This window comes from Hirundo rustica, chromosome 3 (genome assembly GCF_015227805.2).
Source record: "Hirundo rustica isolate bHirRus1 chromosome 3, bHirRus1.pri.v3, whole genome shotgun sequence".
In the NCBI taxonomy this organism is placed as follows: domain Eukaryota; kingdom Metazoa; phylum Chordata; class Aves; order Passeriformes; family Hirundinidae; genus Hirundo; species Hirundo rustica.
Genome location: NC_053452.1, coordinates 55936676 through 55952710, shown reverse-complemented (window position 1 = coordinate 55952710; position 16035 = coordinate 55936676). Strand labels below are relative to the sequence as shown.

The following is a 16035-nucleotide window of genomic DNA, read 5'->3' as shown; positions in this document are numbered from 1 at the left end:
AGCCAGCTAGTGGACAGGCTTCCTGTGCCAGAGAATTAGGTGCTGTAGATACAGAACATTTTGAATGTGTTTTGTTTTAAGGTGTATATTCTATTCCTCACCCAAATGGCATTAAGTTTATTTCCTGAAGCAGTTTTAGTGAATATAATGGAAATATCTGCGTAGTGCCTGAAGTCTGTAGTTAAAAGACAACTAAGTCAGAGTATTTTAACTCAGCATACTAAAATTAAATATTTTGTAGGTCACCGAGAAAGCGAAGGTCTAGATCACGGTCTGGTTCTCGTAAGCGGAAACACAGAAAGCGTTCACGCTCAAGATCAAGAGAAAGGAAGAGAAAGTCATCTAGGTCATACTCCAGTGAAAGAAGGGCTAGGGAAAGGGAGAAGGAACGTCAGAAAAAGGGATTGCCTCCTATACGGTCAAAAACACTAAGCGGTAAGTGGCACTTGCTTAAATGGAAAAAAGGTTTTATTTTCATTGGTAGAATGAGATTTATCTTGACTACTTACATATTTTTACGTTTAATTTCTGATGTTTCTTGCAACTTAAGTACATCATATTGTCTTAGGCAAGAACGTGTATCATACTCTTCTACTGATGTTTTTACTCACACTTGCACCACTGATTTTGCTTCTAAACAGAGAGCAGCAAGGGCTGTCTCTAAGTTACAGTCTTATTTCTCTTTAATGCTGTCTTTAACTTGGCATTTGAACGTGTCCAGCAGTTGGTCTGAAAATGGTAAAAATGTTGAAAGTGTGTGGTGCACACTTCGACCATTTTGATGGATATCTTAGAGGCCTGGGTTTTAAATTGTTTACATTGTTTTTTAAATAGATTTTCAGAGGAATGTAGCGCCAAAGCAGGTGGAATTTGTTGGTGTAAGACAGACCATAATGGTGGTATATTAAGAAAGTATTCAAGAATCAAGTGGATTTCAGCCTCTGCAGAGTGCTGCTGTGCACTGCTTTAATTTCTACGGAGAATTTACATACTTAAAAAAAAGGAAGGTAGTAAGGAGAAAAACAACTTCCTCCACACAGTTGCTTAAATCAAAGGGAATGTATTTTGAGAATTTAATTTTGTTTAGATAGGTTATAAATGTTTCTGATATAGCTTTGCATTTATCTTATGTCTTAGAAATATATTATTTATCTGACAGCATAAGCAGCTCACAACCCATTTTTGTAAAGCAAAGAGTGTTCTGTTGTCTTCACATTAATATTTTATATCATTCCAAGGTCACTTTAAACTGGGGACTGTACTACAGTTTAGATGCGCTTTTTTCCCCTTCTCTGTTTTTTCACATGAAAAGAGACATATCAGTTTTATGGTGTAGATTTCTCCCAGCAGTCCACAAGGCAGGGAGCTGTAATCAGAATGTTTGTGAGCTGAGAGACAGAGATGTTAAGTAACCTAACGAACAGCAGCAGCATTTGAGGTCCTGTGAAGTTTAAAGGAGATATTCAGTAGTCTAAGTGAAGAGTGGAAACTTTGGGGGGAGGTAAGTGATTAAATAAATAATTCAGCTGACAAGTGTTCTGCTTAATGAAATTTGTTCAGTGATAGCCACTATTACTACTTGCTGAGATCTGAGGAATTGTTTCATAGAGCTTACCATCACGAGATATGAAAGGGATATCTACAAGCATGTAAGGAACAAGTTTTGTCCAAGAGAAATCTTACGACTGGTCATTCTCAGCACTGCAGAGTACTGATGTCAATTGAAAATGTCGGTTGACGGAACGCACAGCTCTGGTTTCCGTTTTGGTGCACCTGGATTGGTACAGAAAGGAGATGTGATGTGTCAAGATAATGATGAAGAAATGATGTTTCCTTGGTTAAGGATAGGGCAGACCAAGAAATCCAAGCTGCACGTATAAACTGGGCAGTATTTGGGAGACAGAGGACTTGGAACCGTGTACATGTGGGAGAAGGAAGTCTTAGCTCATGTCAGTGAGTGTTGATGTTTGACGAGGAGAATGAGGGGATGTTTGGAAGGCAGGGATCTGGGCTCATGGTGAAATTGACAAGAATCAGAAGTATCATGAATGTCTTCAGCCTGACTGGCCTCAGATAAGTTTATCTTTCCAGGTTGTTGCCCATGGTAAATTAATAATATTGTTGCTGTTTTCAGGTGAAAATGCATTGCGCAGTACTGCAGTATTAAGTTCCATCTGTAATACACTTTTAGCTGGTTAGAACTTAGTCTTACTTTGTTAAAATTAAGTTGAATCCTAAAGGTGTGGGTTTTTTAATGGAAAGTAAAAGAGAAATGTTTTGGGTTTTTTCCACAAGTAGTTTATAATCCAGTTTACCTTAGCGGAAAATCTACAGAATTTTACAGTTTTATTTCTATGGAAACAACTATTTTGTTTAAAAGAAAATGGAACAGGAAGAATGAACACTTGTGGGGAATATGTTTGGTATTGTTTAACCCTTTATAATTTTTCTTAATATACTTAATCTCTATATAGTAAGTAATAGATTTAATATTCTTGGGGTTTTATCAGTGATTCCTGAGTAGTTATAAAACCTTTTACATTCATGCTGTAGAGCATTTCATAAGCTTACCTTCAGTATTTTGATTGATGTGAATGTGTCTCTTGACAGTTTGCAGTACTACTCTTTGGGTAGGTCAAGTAGACAAGAAGGCTACACAGCAAGATTTAACAAACTTGTTTGAAGAATTTGGACAAATAGAGTCAATTAATGTAAGTAAGCCTGTTGCTATGCCTTTTCAGGAATTTTAGACTAGAAAGTTAAGCATGCTTATGCCTCTGAATTCCTTACAGCTGTTTAAACTTTTCTATCACAGTTAAAAATTGTGATCTACTGTTTTGAAGCACTAAAACCAGTACACTTCAAGGTAAAAATGCTCTTCCTAAGTTGTAGCATTCTATGCAGCTTTTAAACCAGGGTTTAACCAAAAAATTATGGTTGTTCTGGTTTAGTGATGTGCCATGGAGCAGGTGTCTTTTGGGTTTTTTTGGCCCAAGAACACCTACAGATGTGTAGCCACATTTTTCTTGGTTACTTTCCAGAGGATTCCTTAAGTAGAACCCATCTCAATAAAACATTTAGAAAAAAAGAAATTGTACTGTAAATAAATATTTTTTTCTAAAATATGACAGTTAAAAATATGGTTATAATTGGGAGATATAAATCTCATTATTTAGAGTAATTTAGAGTCAGATATTTAGAGTAGTACCTCAGTTGCCTATAATTCAGCTTCAAAAGAAAGTATTTTTCTCCTGAAACAGCACATCTATCTACATGAGAGAAGTCAAGGTTTTCCTCTTGCTTCAGCAGTTTTAAAATGCTTCTTGTGCGATTTCATTCATTTCAGATAATACTTTCACTGTTTTCCTGTCATGTTAATACATTCAAATATGTAATTAATAAGGAATACTTTTTGTGACTTTACAGAATCTTCTAAAAAGTTTCACAAGTGAAAAAAACCAGCCCCGTAGCCAGACATCTAAACCTCATTTTGATTTGCAGGACCTATCAGTTAAGGAAAGTAATTTAACAACATGTCCCAGTAATGTAATACATTTTCCGGTGCCTGTTATATTTCAGAGGCGAACCATATTGTAGATAGTTCATCCTCCACATTCCACAAAGCTTAAGTACCTAGAATAACAATGTATATCCTAATGTAGTTGTTAAAAATATCCTTACATTCTGTCCTCTTTTGTTTGTTATGTTACTGTGTGCATTTAAACAGTGTAAAAGCACACCAAGATTTTTGACTAAAATGGTGTAAGTAATTATCATACATAATGTGTAAGCTTGCAAAGGTTACATGCTCTGTTATACAATAAATAAAACATGTTATACATGCATAAATACAACAAAACATTAGAAAAAAATCACATTCAGGAATGAGGAGTCCACCCTTCAAAAATGCAATCTGCTTTTAATCATTGTTTTGTTCCTCTGTGAGTGATTATTGCTTCACAAAGAATTTGTAGCTTAAGAAGAGGTAGCAACCTCTGCTTTTCTGAAGTCATCATAATGTGGCTCCCAGTTTTTGTCTGCTCCTTGTTCAAATCTTTGATGTCATTTATGGCACTCATTCTTCAGCTTCCTGCTGCTTCTTGAATTTGTAACTGAAGTAGCCTGCCAGTATCACTCTTAAGTTTTTTTGATGCCCAAACTTGTTAATATGGCCGGTTAAGGTGACAATTGTTTACAGTGTAAGCCTTTCCTTCTATAGTATGGGTATTCAATTAGTTTTGTTACATAATCTGAAGTATTGATCTTCCTCCTTTTTAAGACCACTGCTGTTTTTCCACAGATGATTCCCCCAAGAGGATGTGCTTATGTCTGTATGGTACATAGACAAGATGCATATCGTGCTCTTCAGAAACTTAGTTCTGGATCATATAAAATTGGATCTAAAATTATTAAGGTAAGGTGATTTTAATCTTAAGGATGCTGTCCGTTTAAAGCACAGTACAATTCTACTATGATGATTTGTATTTTAGCAGCTGTTTATTCAAGTGTACAATGTGGAGAAGAAGGATGAAGCAGTGAGATATAAACTGCTTTCTCTCTGTGTAAAATGCAGCTTTTAACAGACAATATGAAAGATAGAAAAATGATGTTATTACTTGATATTTAGAAACTTGGACAATAGTTCGTGTATGTACAGCCTGTACAAGTCCAGTACCTGACCATTTGGGTCACTTAATATTAAATTTTAGAGTATTCTTAGAGTTAAGTATTTTATTAAATGTTATGGGGGTTTCTTCTACCTGCTTGATACTTTTGGGTAAGTCCTTGAAATACTGTATTTTTAATTTCCCCATATATATGTTAGCATTAATGTAGAACAAATTTATGCTCTTAATTAATCATACATGTATCTGTTGTAGAGGCCAAATAAACTTCAGGCAGGTTCATTTAAAATCAAAACATTGTTAAAACTTTTAATTAATAGATCCTGAGGGTTGATGTGCAGTGATGGAAATGTGAAGGAAATAATCTGAAATACTCTGTTCCCAAGTTATATGACTTAACCAGATTGTCTGATTGGGATTTATTTTCAGATTGCTTGGGCTTTGAATAAAGGTGTGAAAACAGAATACAAGCAATTCTGGGATGTGGATCTGGGAGTTTCCTATATTCCATGGGAGAAAGTGAAACTGGATGATTTGGAAGGGTTTGCTGAAGGTGGCATGATTGACCAGGAAACAGTAAACACAGGTACAGGCATTAACAATTCTGATAGTTAGACATCGTTTTGGTAGTTCCAAATTCTAGAAAATGCATTGTTTAGGAAATACATACTCTTTTCATTTGTGTAGATTTTTCTATCTCTTTGTTTACAATACAAATGGCACTGTAATAATGAAATGTAGATTGTATTTTAGATTAATACCTAGCTGATTGTCATGACAATGAAGAACTGGTGACAGAGGGTAATTATTTTAGGCTAGTTAATAAAGGTTAGCATATTGTAAGAGTTATGAACTTTTTGTGCACATAAATAAATACTAATTTATGTAGAAATTGTTATTTGCTTGTGATTAGGAAAGTCTTATATTCAGGAATAAGTATTAAGTTGAAATTAGAACTTAGCAGAACCTTATGGTATTTTTTCCATAAAGGCAGAGAGACTGGAAAACAAGTAATGTTAGACCTTATTCTGAGACACAGTTGAAAAGTTTGTTAGGTTTATGAAAAGTTACTTGTACTGTGTTTTCTTGAAACAGACCTATACCGAAATAAACAGTAGATGAAGACTTTTACAATAGTGACAGTGATTCTTCAGGTCAAAATACAATCTTACTTAGAGTGAAAATTGAGTATAAATGGCAAAAATAAAACACGTAACATTACTGAAATACATTCACTATGTTACACTTAAAGTACAAAATCTTTGAAGAAATGGCAGATGGAAGAAATGGAGGTTGTGGTGAGATTTGTTTAACATCAGGATTCTTTCTCACTGTACAGTTGCCAAGTGATAACATACGTGTATTGGCTGTGAGAGTTTTTAGAAAACAGGAGCATACTCTGTATTGCAAAATGTTAACAGAACGATTGGTGAATAAACCTGGCAAGTTTTGAAAAATCAGTTTGTATACAGGCCAAATTAAACAGCATTTTGGGTAGATAAAGATACTTTATGTTCTTTAAAATACACAGTAATAAATAATTGCACTCTTTCTTTTCATACTAAGTTTGAGGACTACTTGTAATGAATCTCTGTAGATACTAGATTCAAATTTTTTTTGTTTAATAAGAAAGAGGACTTTTTAATATCTAAACAAAAATAACACCTTAACTGTATTTTTATAATAAAATACATCATTTTTAAAGAGTGGGAAACAGCCAGAAGCTCAGAAGCTGCTAAAGAAAATACTCAAACGACGCAGAGTGCTACAGTTGATAAGAGTACTGTTATTACAACACAGACAGAAGCTTACACACAACCAGTCACTATGCTGCAGGTTGGTATTGGCTGTTTAAGTGATAAAATATTTTTGATGTAAGTCCTGCATCCAGTAGTGTTCATCTCTGCAATATTTTAGAATAGAGTAGTTGCTATGGTTGACCATAATCTTTAGTTTCATGCAGTTGCTTAATACAAAAGTTTTTGTACTTATATTGTTAGTGCTTTATCTTTCCAAATGTGTGTAGGCATTTCCAGTTGTTGAACTGACATAAAATTACATGAATGTTAATATATTTGCATTTACTTGAATTAAATTTTGAGCTTTTTCCTCTTTGCAAAAACTGTCCACAGTCTTACATCAGCTGCCTCTTAATGTCCACTGTAATCAATATATATTTAAATAGACATGTATATATTGCATTTATACTGCTTCTAATTACGTAATTGTAAATATGATGCACTGTAATGAAATTCATAGTACAAACAGAAAATCGAGAAATATTAAATGATTTTCCAGATTTCATTGGGATTAGCCATATAATTACGCACACTAAACCTAATTTTCCAGTACTGTTCTAAAAATCTTAAGTTTTTCTAGACACTAGAATCACTGTTTTCCAAGTGCCCCCAAACTGCTATATTATCTACATTATTCTTCCTTTTCTCTCTCTGCATTTCTGCATTCACTCCGCTGCAATAGGTACATTTTTATTCTTATAGACCTACTGTTAAACTGTGGTTTTGGCTGTCTGAGAATAAAGTAAAGATAACATAGGATTCTTCCAGTGTCGTTGCTTGCCCATAGTGTAGCATTTCAGAATGCAATCTCATTCTTCAGTGTTTGAAATATATACAAAGCATTTAGTGCTTGATGTGAATTGCAATTAAATCATTTTATCCCTTTTAATGTCCTTGAATACTTAAGTATTGAAGCTGCTTGTTTTTGTTTCCATGAAAAAAGATTCCAGTAGCTCCAGCTGTGCCTGCTGTTAGCTTGGTTCCACCTGCGTTTCCTGTCACAATGTCTGTCCCTCCTCCTGGTTATAGCCCAATTCCTCCTCCACCCTTCTTGAGAGCGAGTTTCAACCCTTCACAGCCACCTCCAGGTAAGTCAGTAAAAACGAAATGCAGCATGTAATGAGCATAGGCAGTTTGCATGCCTCTGTGTACATCACGTCAGCTGCTGGTTACTGTGTGAGCCAGTTGGCCTTTGACTCCTAAATTTCAACTAGATTAAAATTACTTACATCTAACTTGGTATTATTTTTACCAATGTATTCGGTTGAGAATAGGAATCACAGCTTTTTACCTTTGTGAAAAACTGAAATCTAAAAGTATGTAAATCAATCTCCTTGCTTTTGAAAAGTTTGAAATTCTTGATTTTCTTCTTTGAATACTACTGGCAGCTATCACTTAAAGATGCGCCTGCAGATCATCTATAGTGAAGATAGAGTTGTTTTTGAAAACAATAACCACTGTTGCCTCTTCCTATTAATCTGTTGTTTGCTAGTGTACAGCAGTGCAACTTTTTGGGATAAATAATGTAGGCAATCTTTTACTGCAAAAGTTTATTTGCTTTTCATGTAATCATTTGTCATTTTTTTCCATATAGGTTATATGCCTCCTCCAGTTCCACCTGTTGTCCCACCACCTGTTGTCCCACCACCTGTTGTCCCACCAGTTGTTCCAACACGTAAGTTTGATTGCTCTAATGATTGTTTGTGTGTGATGAAAAGTTTACTTTGTTTATATGCTCCTTGTTCTTTAATCAAAAGGAAGTTAATCCTGTGTAAAGGGAAATAGCAACACAGAAGCTGTTTAGCTGGTTTAAGCTGGCATTGAGAAAAAGACTTAGAGAGCTGATAAGGTAGACTGAAAAATTATACCTAATGTGGAGTGACTGAAAAAAGTTATGGCAAATTGTTAATTATTTGTATGAATAGTTTGATATTTGGACCTTTCTAACACTTGTAGCTGTTACTGGAATTATTTGGTCTTAGTCACTGAATAATATATAATAATTTATTTTAGTTTAGCATTCTAACTATTCATTTAACATTTAAAGATATGTTAGTGTATTGATTGCTTAGGTTTGCCTGCAGCTCATGATCTCAAGAAAAAAACCTAAATATTACATTGTTGATTGAGGATAAGAAATTTATTAAAAAATGTACCAATGAAGGTAATTAATTTCACTTCTTTTGATTTATCAGCCTGACTTCTACCAAATTAAATTTGAAGGTTTCACTATATGATTCCTGTAATACACTTCTGTTATTTCTCTACAGCTTTAGTACAGCCCCCATTACCACTTGCACAAGAGACAATGAAGGATGTTCCTTTTACTGGCCTTGTTCTACCAGTTGGCACAGTTACTAGCAATCTAGCTACTCCAACATTATCTGCTGGAAGTGTTTTTAATCCCCTGCCAATCAACAAACCAGAATCAGATGACAAAGGATCACATCTTACAGACCTTCAGATTTCTTCCAGTGAAAACAATAGATCTGGTAAGAAATGTTTTCACTATGTGATATGATATGATATGATATGATATGATTGATATGATATGACATGATATGATGATATGATATGATATGATATGATATGATATGATCGTGTTCAGGAAGCATCACACTGAGGGATTTTTGCAAATCATAGTCCATTGAGCTAGTAACTACAGAATAGGAAGTTTTGGACTGGGTAGGGTATTTTTCTGAATTTAATTTGTGGAAGTGGTGAGAACCATCTTTATTATTGTCTGATCATTGACTTCTAAGCAGCTTATGCTCAAATATGTTTTTTCTCATAGACTCAAGAAGTAAAGCTGAGTCTGGGAACCCATTAGAAACCTTAAAAATGCAGTTTGATTACACAAGGAGCAGTGGAAAGGAGCAGTAGAGGATAGGATAGTATAACATCTATAGAATTTCATCAATGATTTTAATAGTTTCATTGCATAAATTGGGTGATGGCTTTGGGGTTTGTCAATTTTAAGCTGCTATACAGTCCTTACTATGTAGAGGTATTCAATTCTATGGCATAATGTCTATGTATCATCAATATGATTGAAATAATATGTATTATTTATAGAAACTGGGACAGACGTTGTCAGCAGTATCATCACTCTATGCATTACCTGAACATGGATTAAACTGCATATTGTTATGAATACCGTGTGTTACACTGGTATTTTTTGTTAACTGTTCTTCTTGTTGCTGCATTTCAGTGCAAAGCGATGTCTCAAGTAGCTCTGGACTTGTTGGAGGAATGCAGCCACCCAGTGTCTCGAGCAATTCCGGGCTTACTGGAGAAGGGCCACCACCCACTGTCTCAAGTAGCTCTGGACTTGCAGGGGGAGTACAGCCACCCAGTGTTTCAAGCAGCTCTGGACTTGTAGGAGGAGTGCAACCACCAACTGTTTCCAGCAATTCTGGTCTTGCAGGAGGAATGCAGCTACCTGCTGTCTCCAGTAGCTCTTCTCTTGCTGGTGGGATTCAGCCAACTAACGCCTCAAGTAGCTCTGGACTTATGGCTGGAGTGCCACCACCAAATGTCTCAAGCAGCTCAGGGCTTCTAGCTGGAGTTCACCCACCTGGTGTCTCAAGCAGCCCTGGCCTTCTGACTGGAATGCAGCCATCCAGTGTGTCTAGCAGCTCAGGTGTTCTGCCAGGAGTACAGCCGCCGAGTGTTTCAAGCAACTCTGGGCTTCTCATAATGCCACCACCCAATGTTTCAACTAGTTCTGGACTTATGGGAGTGCCACCACCAAATATTTCAAGTAATTCTGGACTTCTGGCAATGCAACATCCAGCTGCAGTTCCAAACATGCCTCATTTAAATATCAGTAATCAAAGAATGCCAGGAATGCCTCTTATAGATATACGTCCAGGCCTAATGCCCCATTCGCCTGGACCAAGGTTTCCATTGATGCAACCAGGAATGCCACCACAGCGTACTATTCCTCCTCCTGCAATCCTTGATCCATCTCTTCACCCACCACCACCTCGAGGTCCTTTTCCTCCAGGAGATATTTTTAATCAAACAGAAAGACCTTTTGGAACACCAGGAAGACAAAATATCGATAACATTTCTAATCCAGAGAAAAGGCTACCACTTGGAGGTGATAACATTCAGCAGGAGGGAGACAGAGATTATCGCTTTCCTCCAGTGGAAAACCGAGATAATCTTAATAGACCATCTCCAGTGGATGTCAGGGATTCTGTTGGACGACCACCAGTTGATCCAAGAGAGGGTATAGGAAGGCCTCCAGTAGATGGAAGAGAGCACTTCACAAGACCACATATAGACATGAGAGAAAATTTTGGAAGACCAGGTATAGATAACCTTGGCCGAAGAGAGCATTTTGGTTTCAATTCAGACAAGCACTGGGGACAGAGAGGAGATTATGATGAAAGAGAGCACCATGCCTTCCCTATTTATGGTGGCCCTAAAGGCTTCCATGAAGACAGAGAGAGGTTTCGGCATGTAAACTATAGGTTTGATAGTAGAAGTGGTCCCAGTTGGAATAGAGGATTTGATCAAGATACTCACAGAGATTTTGATGACCGCAGAAGACCCTGGGAAAGACAGAGGGATAGGGATGACAGAGATTTTAATTTTTGCAGAGAAATTAATGGAAACAGGTTTGGAAGAGACAGAATGTCAAACAACTGGATCCCACCTCCACATCCACGGGTTTTTGAATATTTTGATGGGGCCGCTTCTCATCGCAAAGCTGATAATATGCCCCAGGTAAATGGTGAAAATACAGAGACAGAAAGTCAGCCACCAACTGCACAGGTGCAGGATGATCCAGAACTTTATGAAAAACTGACATCGTCCATCGAGATAAACAAAGAGAAGAGTGACACAGAAGCTGATATAGAGAGTGAACCAGTGGTAGAAAGCACAGAAACTGAGGGGACATAATCATCACTCAGTAGGTAAAAGATACCTTTTGTAAAGTTGTCATCTCTCTGTAATAGATAAATGGCTGACTGGACCGTAGCAGTTCACTTTTGTCTGCCAGAATTAAGTTAATCTGATGTTCATGTTCATCTTTCACTTAAATAACTGTACAACTGACTTGTATAGAACACTGTTCTTAATTTGAACATGGTAGGTAAACGTTTTTTGCTTTTGGGTTTTTTCGTTGGTTTTTTTTTTAAATTTTATTCCTTTGGTAAAGCATAAACTTGCCCCCAGTTGCTTTTAATTTCACAATGATAAATTAACAGCTTGTCAAACAAAGACTTCCTATGGAAGAAAATGGAATTTTTAGATACTACCCTTAGTTTGGCTATCGAAATTGTTATACTTGAAAAGAGGTGCTGGTGTATCTTGTCCGTGTTTTTAGGCTGCTGCAGAATTTTAAAGTATAGATAAAGCTGTGATATTTTATGTTCCTACAATTTGGCAGGAAAAAAAATGGCCCATGTTACTTAAGGAGCATAACACAGAGATTAAAAGTGATTTTGTAAAATCCACACTATAGTCTCTGTTTTCACTAAAATAAGTGTTTGTGATTTGTTCCTCGTACTGCAGTGGGTTTAAAAAATGAAAAAGTACATTTTAATGTTGGGTGCATTTTGTTTTTAGATGCCAATAAAGCATATTTGTTTGATAACAGTGTTTTAGGTATTGTATTTTTTTAAAAAACCTGCAAGCTCTAAAAACTTGGAATCAGCAATGATACGTGCTTAGCCAGGTGTTGCAAAAGGTTTATATTACTTTTGTAAAACCAGTGCAACAGTTTTATGTGCAAGAAGCATATGGTTTTTACATCAAAGATCATGCAGTCATATTAGTTTATGTAAATAACATGTATGTAAATATCTGTGTAAACTGTTTGTAGATACCACTTTTTCTGTGCGTGCCTGTGTATGTGCAAGCACTCACAGAATGCTGTAGGCACTTCAATAAAATTGAAATGAAACTAGGTAGTGAAAATTTGCCTTTCACCTTCTTTAGGTAGCAAGATAGAACTTATTTCACTGCAGTACTGTCAGGCTTGTATTTATCTGCTCATGCTCATTGTTACAATGTTCTTACTACTTCTAGAAGGTGGAACATGTATCTGTAAGAATATGCAGTGGGATTCTAGCTTACGTTTTAAGATGCAGATATGCACGAAGCCAAAACTTAAGCGAATATTTGCATTTTCTTATTTTGTAATATATTTGGTGTTCTGGGTAGATAGTGTTTGAGTACTTTGTGGTTAATTGATTTTCATGACTCAAAGTTCAGAAATGTTGCATGAAGAGTAAAAAGCTGATGTTGGTCTAAAAACCCTACATGTTTTTAACAGAAATAAGAGTCGGGGGATGTGTTTTGATGGAATAACATTGAAGTTAACCCTCTTTTTAAGTTGTTGAGATGAATTGGCTGCTTAGGTAAATTAGTAGTGCTATTCTCTCCTGTTTCACCTACTTTGCTGCTTGTGTATCCTTTGAATTGGCAGTGAAAGATTAAGGTGTAGGGTGATGTCAGATTTTCAGTTTGTTCCATTTAAGTGCATTTCACCGTCTTTCAAAATAAGTTTTGTTCAAATTCTGTGTCTGAAAGCATCTTTTCACTCAGTTTTAAGAAAGTTGTTTTCCTCTTGCATAATAAGATAATAAGGATAGTTTCTGTTCCATGAATGCCCCTTTGGTAAAAGAATCATTTTTAGCTCAGATTAGACTTTGATCTTTAACTCTAAAGCACTAACATGCAAGTTTTATTTCCCCTTCTGCTCCCTTCAAAGGGGTGAAAGTATGAAAGCATCACATGAGTGTAAAGCATTAGTATGCCTTTGAACCTAGAAGAAAATTACTCATGTGTGTAGTCCTCTTCCTCTGGAAGGTGGGGTATTTTTTCATGCTGTGTCATGGTTCAGTTTTTCAGTTCCAGGGACTTTATTCTGGATAGAAAACAGACAGTTTAATGAAGGTCACCCTTGGAAAGAGTGGGCTTGAATGAATTATTATCTATGGTGCAAGTATAGTTATTAGGTATGCATTAAATAACCACTGCTTTGTAATGGACCTTGCTGATGTGTTTATTACCAGAACGTGTCTTGGGAGTTGAGATGAACCGTTTAAGGTCACCGTGTTGTCACGGGCACTCTCTGGCTCAAAGAGCTCGACTGATGCTGCTGCACCACATACTCACGGTGTTCTGGTCAGGCAGATTTGGCTGTGTGAAAGCCCAAAAGCAGAAAATAGCTCTAAGGATATTTTATGAACTTAAGGTGTTTTATTTCATTTTAATATGTTCAGTTGGAAAAAGCTTCAGGCATAGACTACAGAAATAAATACTCAAAATCAAACATATTGGTAGTAGCTTTGCTTTTTAAACATTTTGTTAAAATTCTCCTGAAAACTAGAAATTAACTGTTGTTCTTCTAAACTGGGACTGGCAATGTGCCAGGTTGTTCATAGAGTGAAGATTTAGGTAAATTACCAGGTGAGAGTTGTTAAACAATTTGGTTGGTAGTGGTATAGAACAATGCATTTACTGAATCTATTACCTTTGTTAATATCTTTCAAACATGAATAAATTGGCTACTGTACATATGCGTTACACCATCAATTTCTAAACACTTGGTTTTTTGTAGAATAAAAGTTTGTTGTACAGTCTTCAGTTGCATCATGTTTACAACTAGAGCTGTTCTCTTTCTTATTTAAATAACGTAGCATGCAGATATGTAGCCATATTTAGAAACTTAAAGGGACTTTATATTAGTGAAGCAATCTGGTTTCTTTATCTTGCCAGTAGGAGGTTTTAAATGTCTCGGAGATGGAGTGAAGACTTTCCTTTTTTATTGTAGGTTAAGCCATCATAAGCCAACATGTACACTGAAAGGAACTGTCCTGACACCCAGACCAATTCTTTGATGTGATTCATGGGAGCGACTTTTAATTTTAGGTTTTGCAAAGGAGAGAGTGAGATTGGGACAGAAAGAAGATGGGGCCCAGGCATTGGGGTAGCAGTTCTGGCTTACACCTGTGTCTAAAGCTTGCTGTAGTGATGAAAGTCTGTGGGTTCTAGCAACTGAAGCAGCTGATGTACAATTCACAGAAGTAACAGATAATTCAGATAGCTTTGCAGGCAACGCATTGTATTTAGGCACACATATTTACTTGAGAACTGTATGCATCAGTAAGTTGTTTGATGTATTTGCATTTTTAAACAGACTGTGGATCTTTCACAGTACTGCATTTGAGTATAGCACTATATCCATAAAGATGAAATGTAGCCTTCGTTTGCTACAAGGACACAATTTCTTTGCTGAATCCTTTTCCTGTGAAGTGCTGGTATGCTTTCCTTTTATGTGTGGTACTTTCTTTTGTTACTCAGGGGAATATGTTCTGTTAGATTCCTTTGCATCGGTAGAGCTCTATAACATACTTAGAGCCACTTCAGTGATTTAAATTACTTTATGAAGTTAAGGAACTTTTAGCCTGAGTAAGTCAAGATGAGAGTACTGTAATCAAGCCTGCAGTGAGACGTGCGCAGGCATTACTTAAGCACAATTGGAAAATTATAAGTTCATGTATAGAAGGTATTTATAAGGTAAGCCAGTTTGTTACAGAAGCCTCTGAATATACAGTTTGAGCAGTTTTGACCATGTGCAAAGATATTTTCTGCTGGTCAAACTGAAAGTACTCTTGACTTCTTGCCCTAACTCATGTCTTTGGTAATTTGATTTGAAACTGATAGAAATGGACCCTAAATTTCATTCTCTGTCTTTTCAGTAATGGTGACTTTTTGTTGCTTGATAATGGGAGAGCTGAACAGTCAGAATCATTGAATAGTTTGGGTTGAAAGGGACCTTAAAGATCTTCTAGTTCCACGTCCCATGCCATGGGCAGGGACACCTCCACTAGACCAGGTTGTTCAAAACTGTGTCCAACCTGGTCTTGAACACTTCCAGGGATGGGACATCCATAACTTCTCTGGGCAACCTGTTCCAGTGCCTCACCACTCTCACAGTAAAGAATTTCTATCTAATCTTAGTCTGCTGTGCATCAGTTTAAAGCCATTGCCCCTTGTTCTACCCCTTCATGCTCTTGGAAAAAATAATACTCCACCTTTTTAATTTCAAAACCTATTCAGTATATCAGGAGTCATCAAGAGTAACTGGACAAATTTTTGTTACTAATTCATGTTATTAAAGAATCTTTCTTCCCCTTTTTTGTTATTCTTGATTCAGGTAATTAAAGGATCTTTTCTTTCCCGGTTGTGACATCTACTGCTGATTCTTTTGAATTTTGCAGTAGTCAGATTTTTCTTTCAACTTCCTTTCTGCGAGTAGGCATGCACTGTGAAGCCGTTTACTTGTGTACGAGAGATTGTTTTAAAAGGCATAAAGACAGGATGTTATTTTTTAATTTGAAGCTGCTTATTTGAGCAGGAATGGCAAAAGCATCTTTCCTTAATTGTCTTACATTTTTCCTTGAAGGGCTGTCACAGTGATGTTGTTCACTCCACTTACTTGGTACCAGTTCTTTGGATGCACAATAAACTGTTCAATTAGTGTATGTACATGATATTTCATAGTCAAGAAAAGTCAAGTAGAGCTACTAAAAAGAAAATTCATGGTATCTCTTTGAGTTTTAACTTACATATAGGATTCAAAAAAT

At 36.2% G+C, this 16035-nt stretch overlaps 1 protein-coding gene across 3 annotated transcripts in view; it reads left to right on the top strand.

Annotated features, from left to right (window-relative positions):
• SCAF8 (SR-related CTD associated factor 8) overlaps positions 1-16035 on the top strand; it is a 151911-nt gene that overhangs the window by 40077 nt on the left and 95799 nt on the right. For 2 of the 3 annotated variants that reach the window (XM_040058876.1, XM_040058877.2), the window contains exons 12-20: positions 242-435; positions 2611-2711; positions 4301-4414; positions 5055-5211; positions 6331-6461; positions 7368-7512; positions 8019-8099; positions 8695-8916; positions 9636-11352. In XM_040058876.1, coding sequence (XP_039914810.1) covers positions 242-435; positions 2611-2711; positions 4301-4414; positions 5055-5211; positions 6331-6461; positions 7368-7512; positions 8019-8099; positions 8695-8916; positions 9636-11338 — 2848 coding nt within the window. In that variant the 3' untranslated portion in view covers positions 11339-11352. Of the gene's footprint in view, positions 1-241; positions 436-2610; positions 2712-4300; positions 4415-5054; positions 5212-6330; positions 6462-7367; positions 7513-8018; positions 8100-8694; positions 8917-9635; positions 12017-16035 lie in introns of those variants that run through there. The other variant, XM_040058875.2, reaches the window with a different exon arrangement.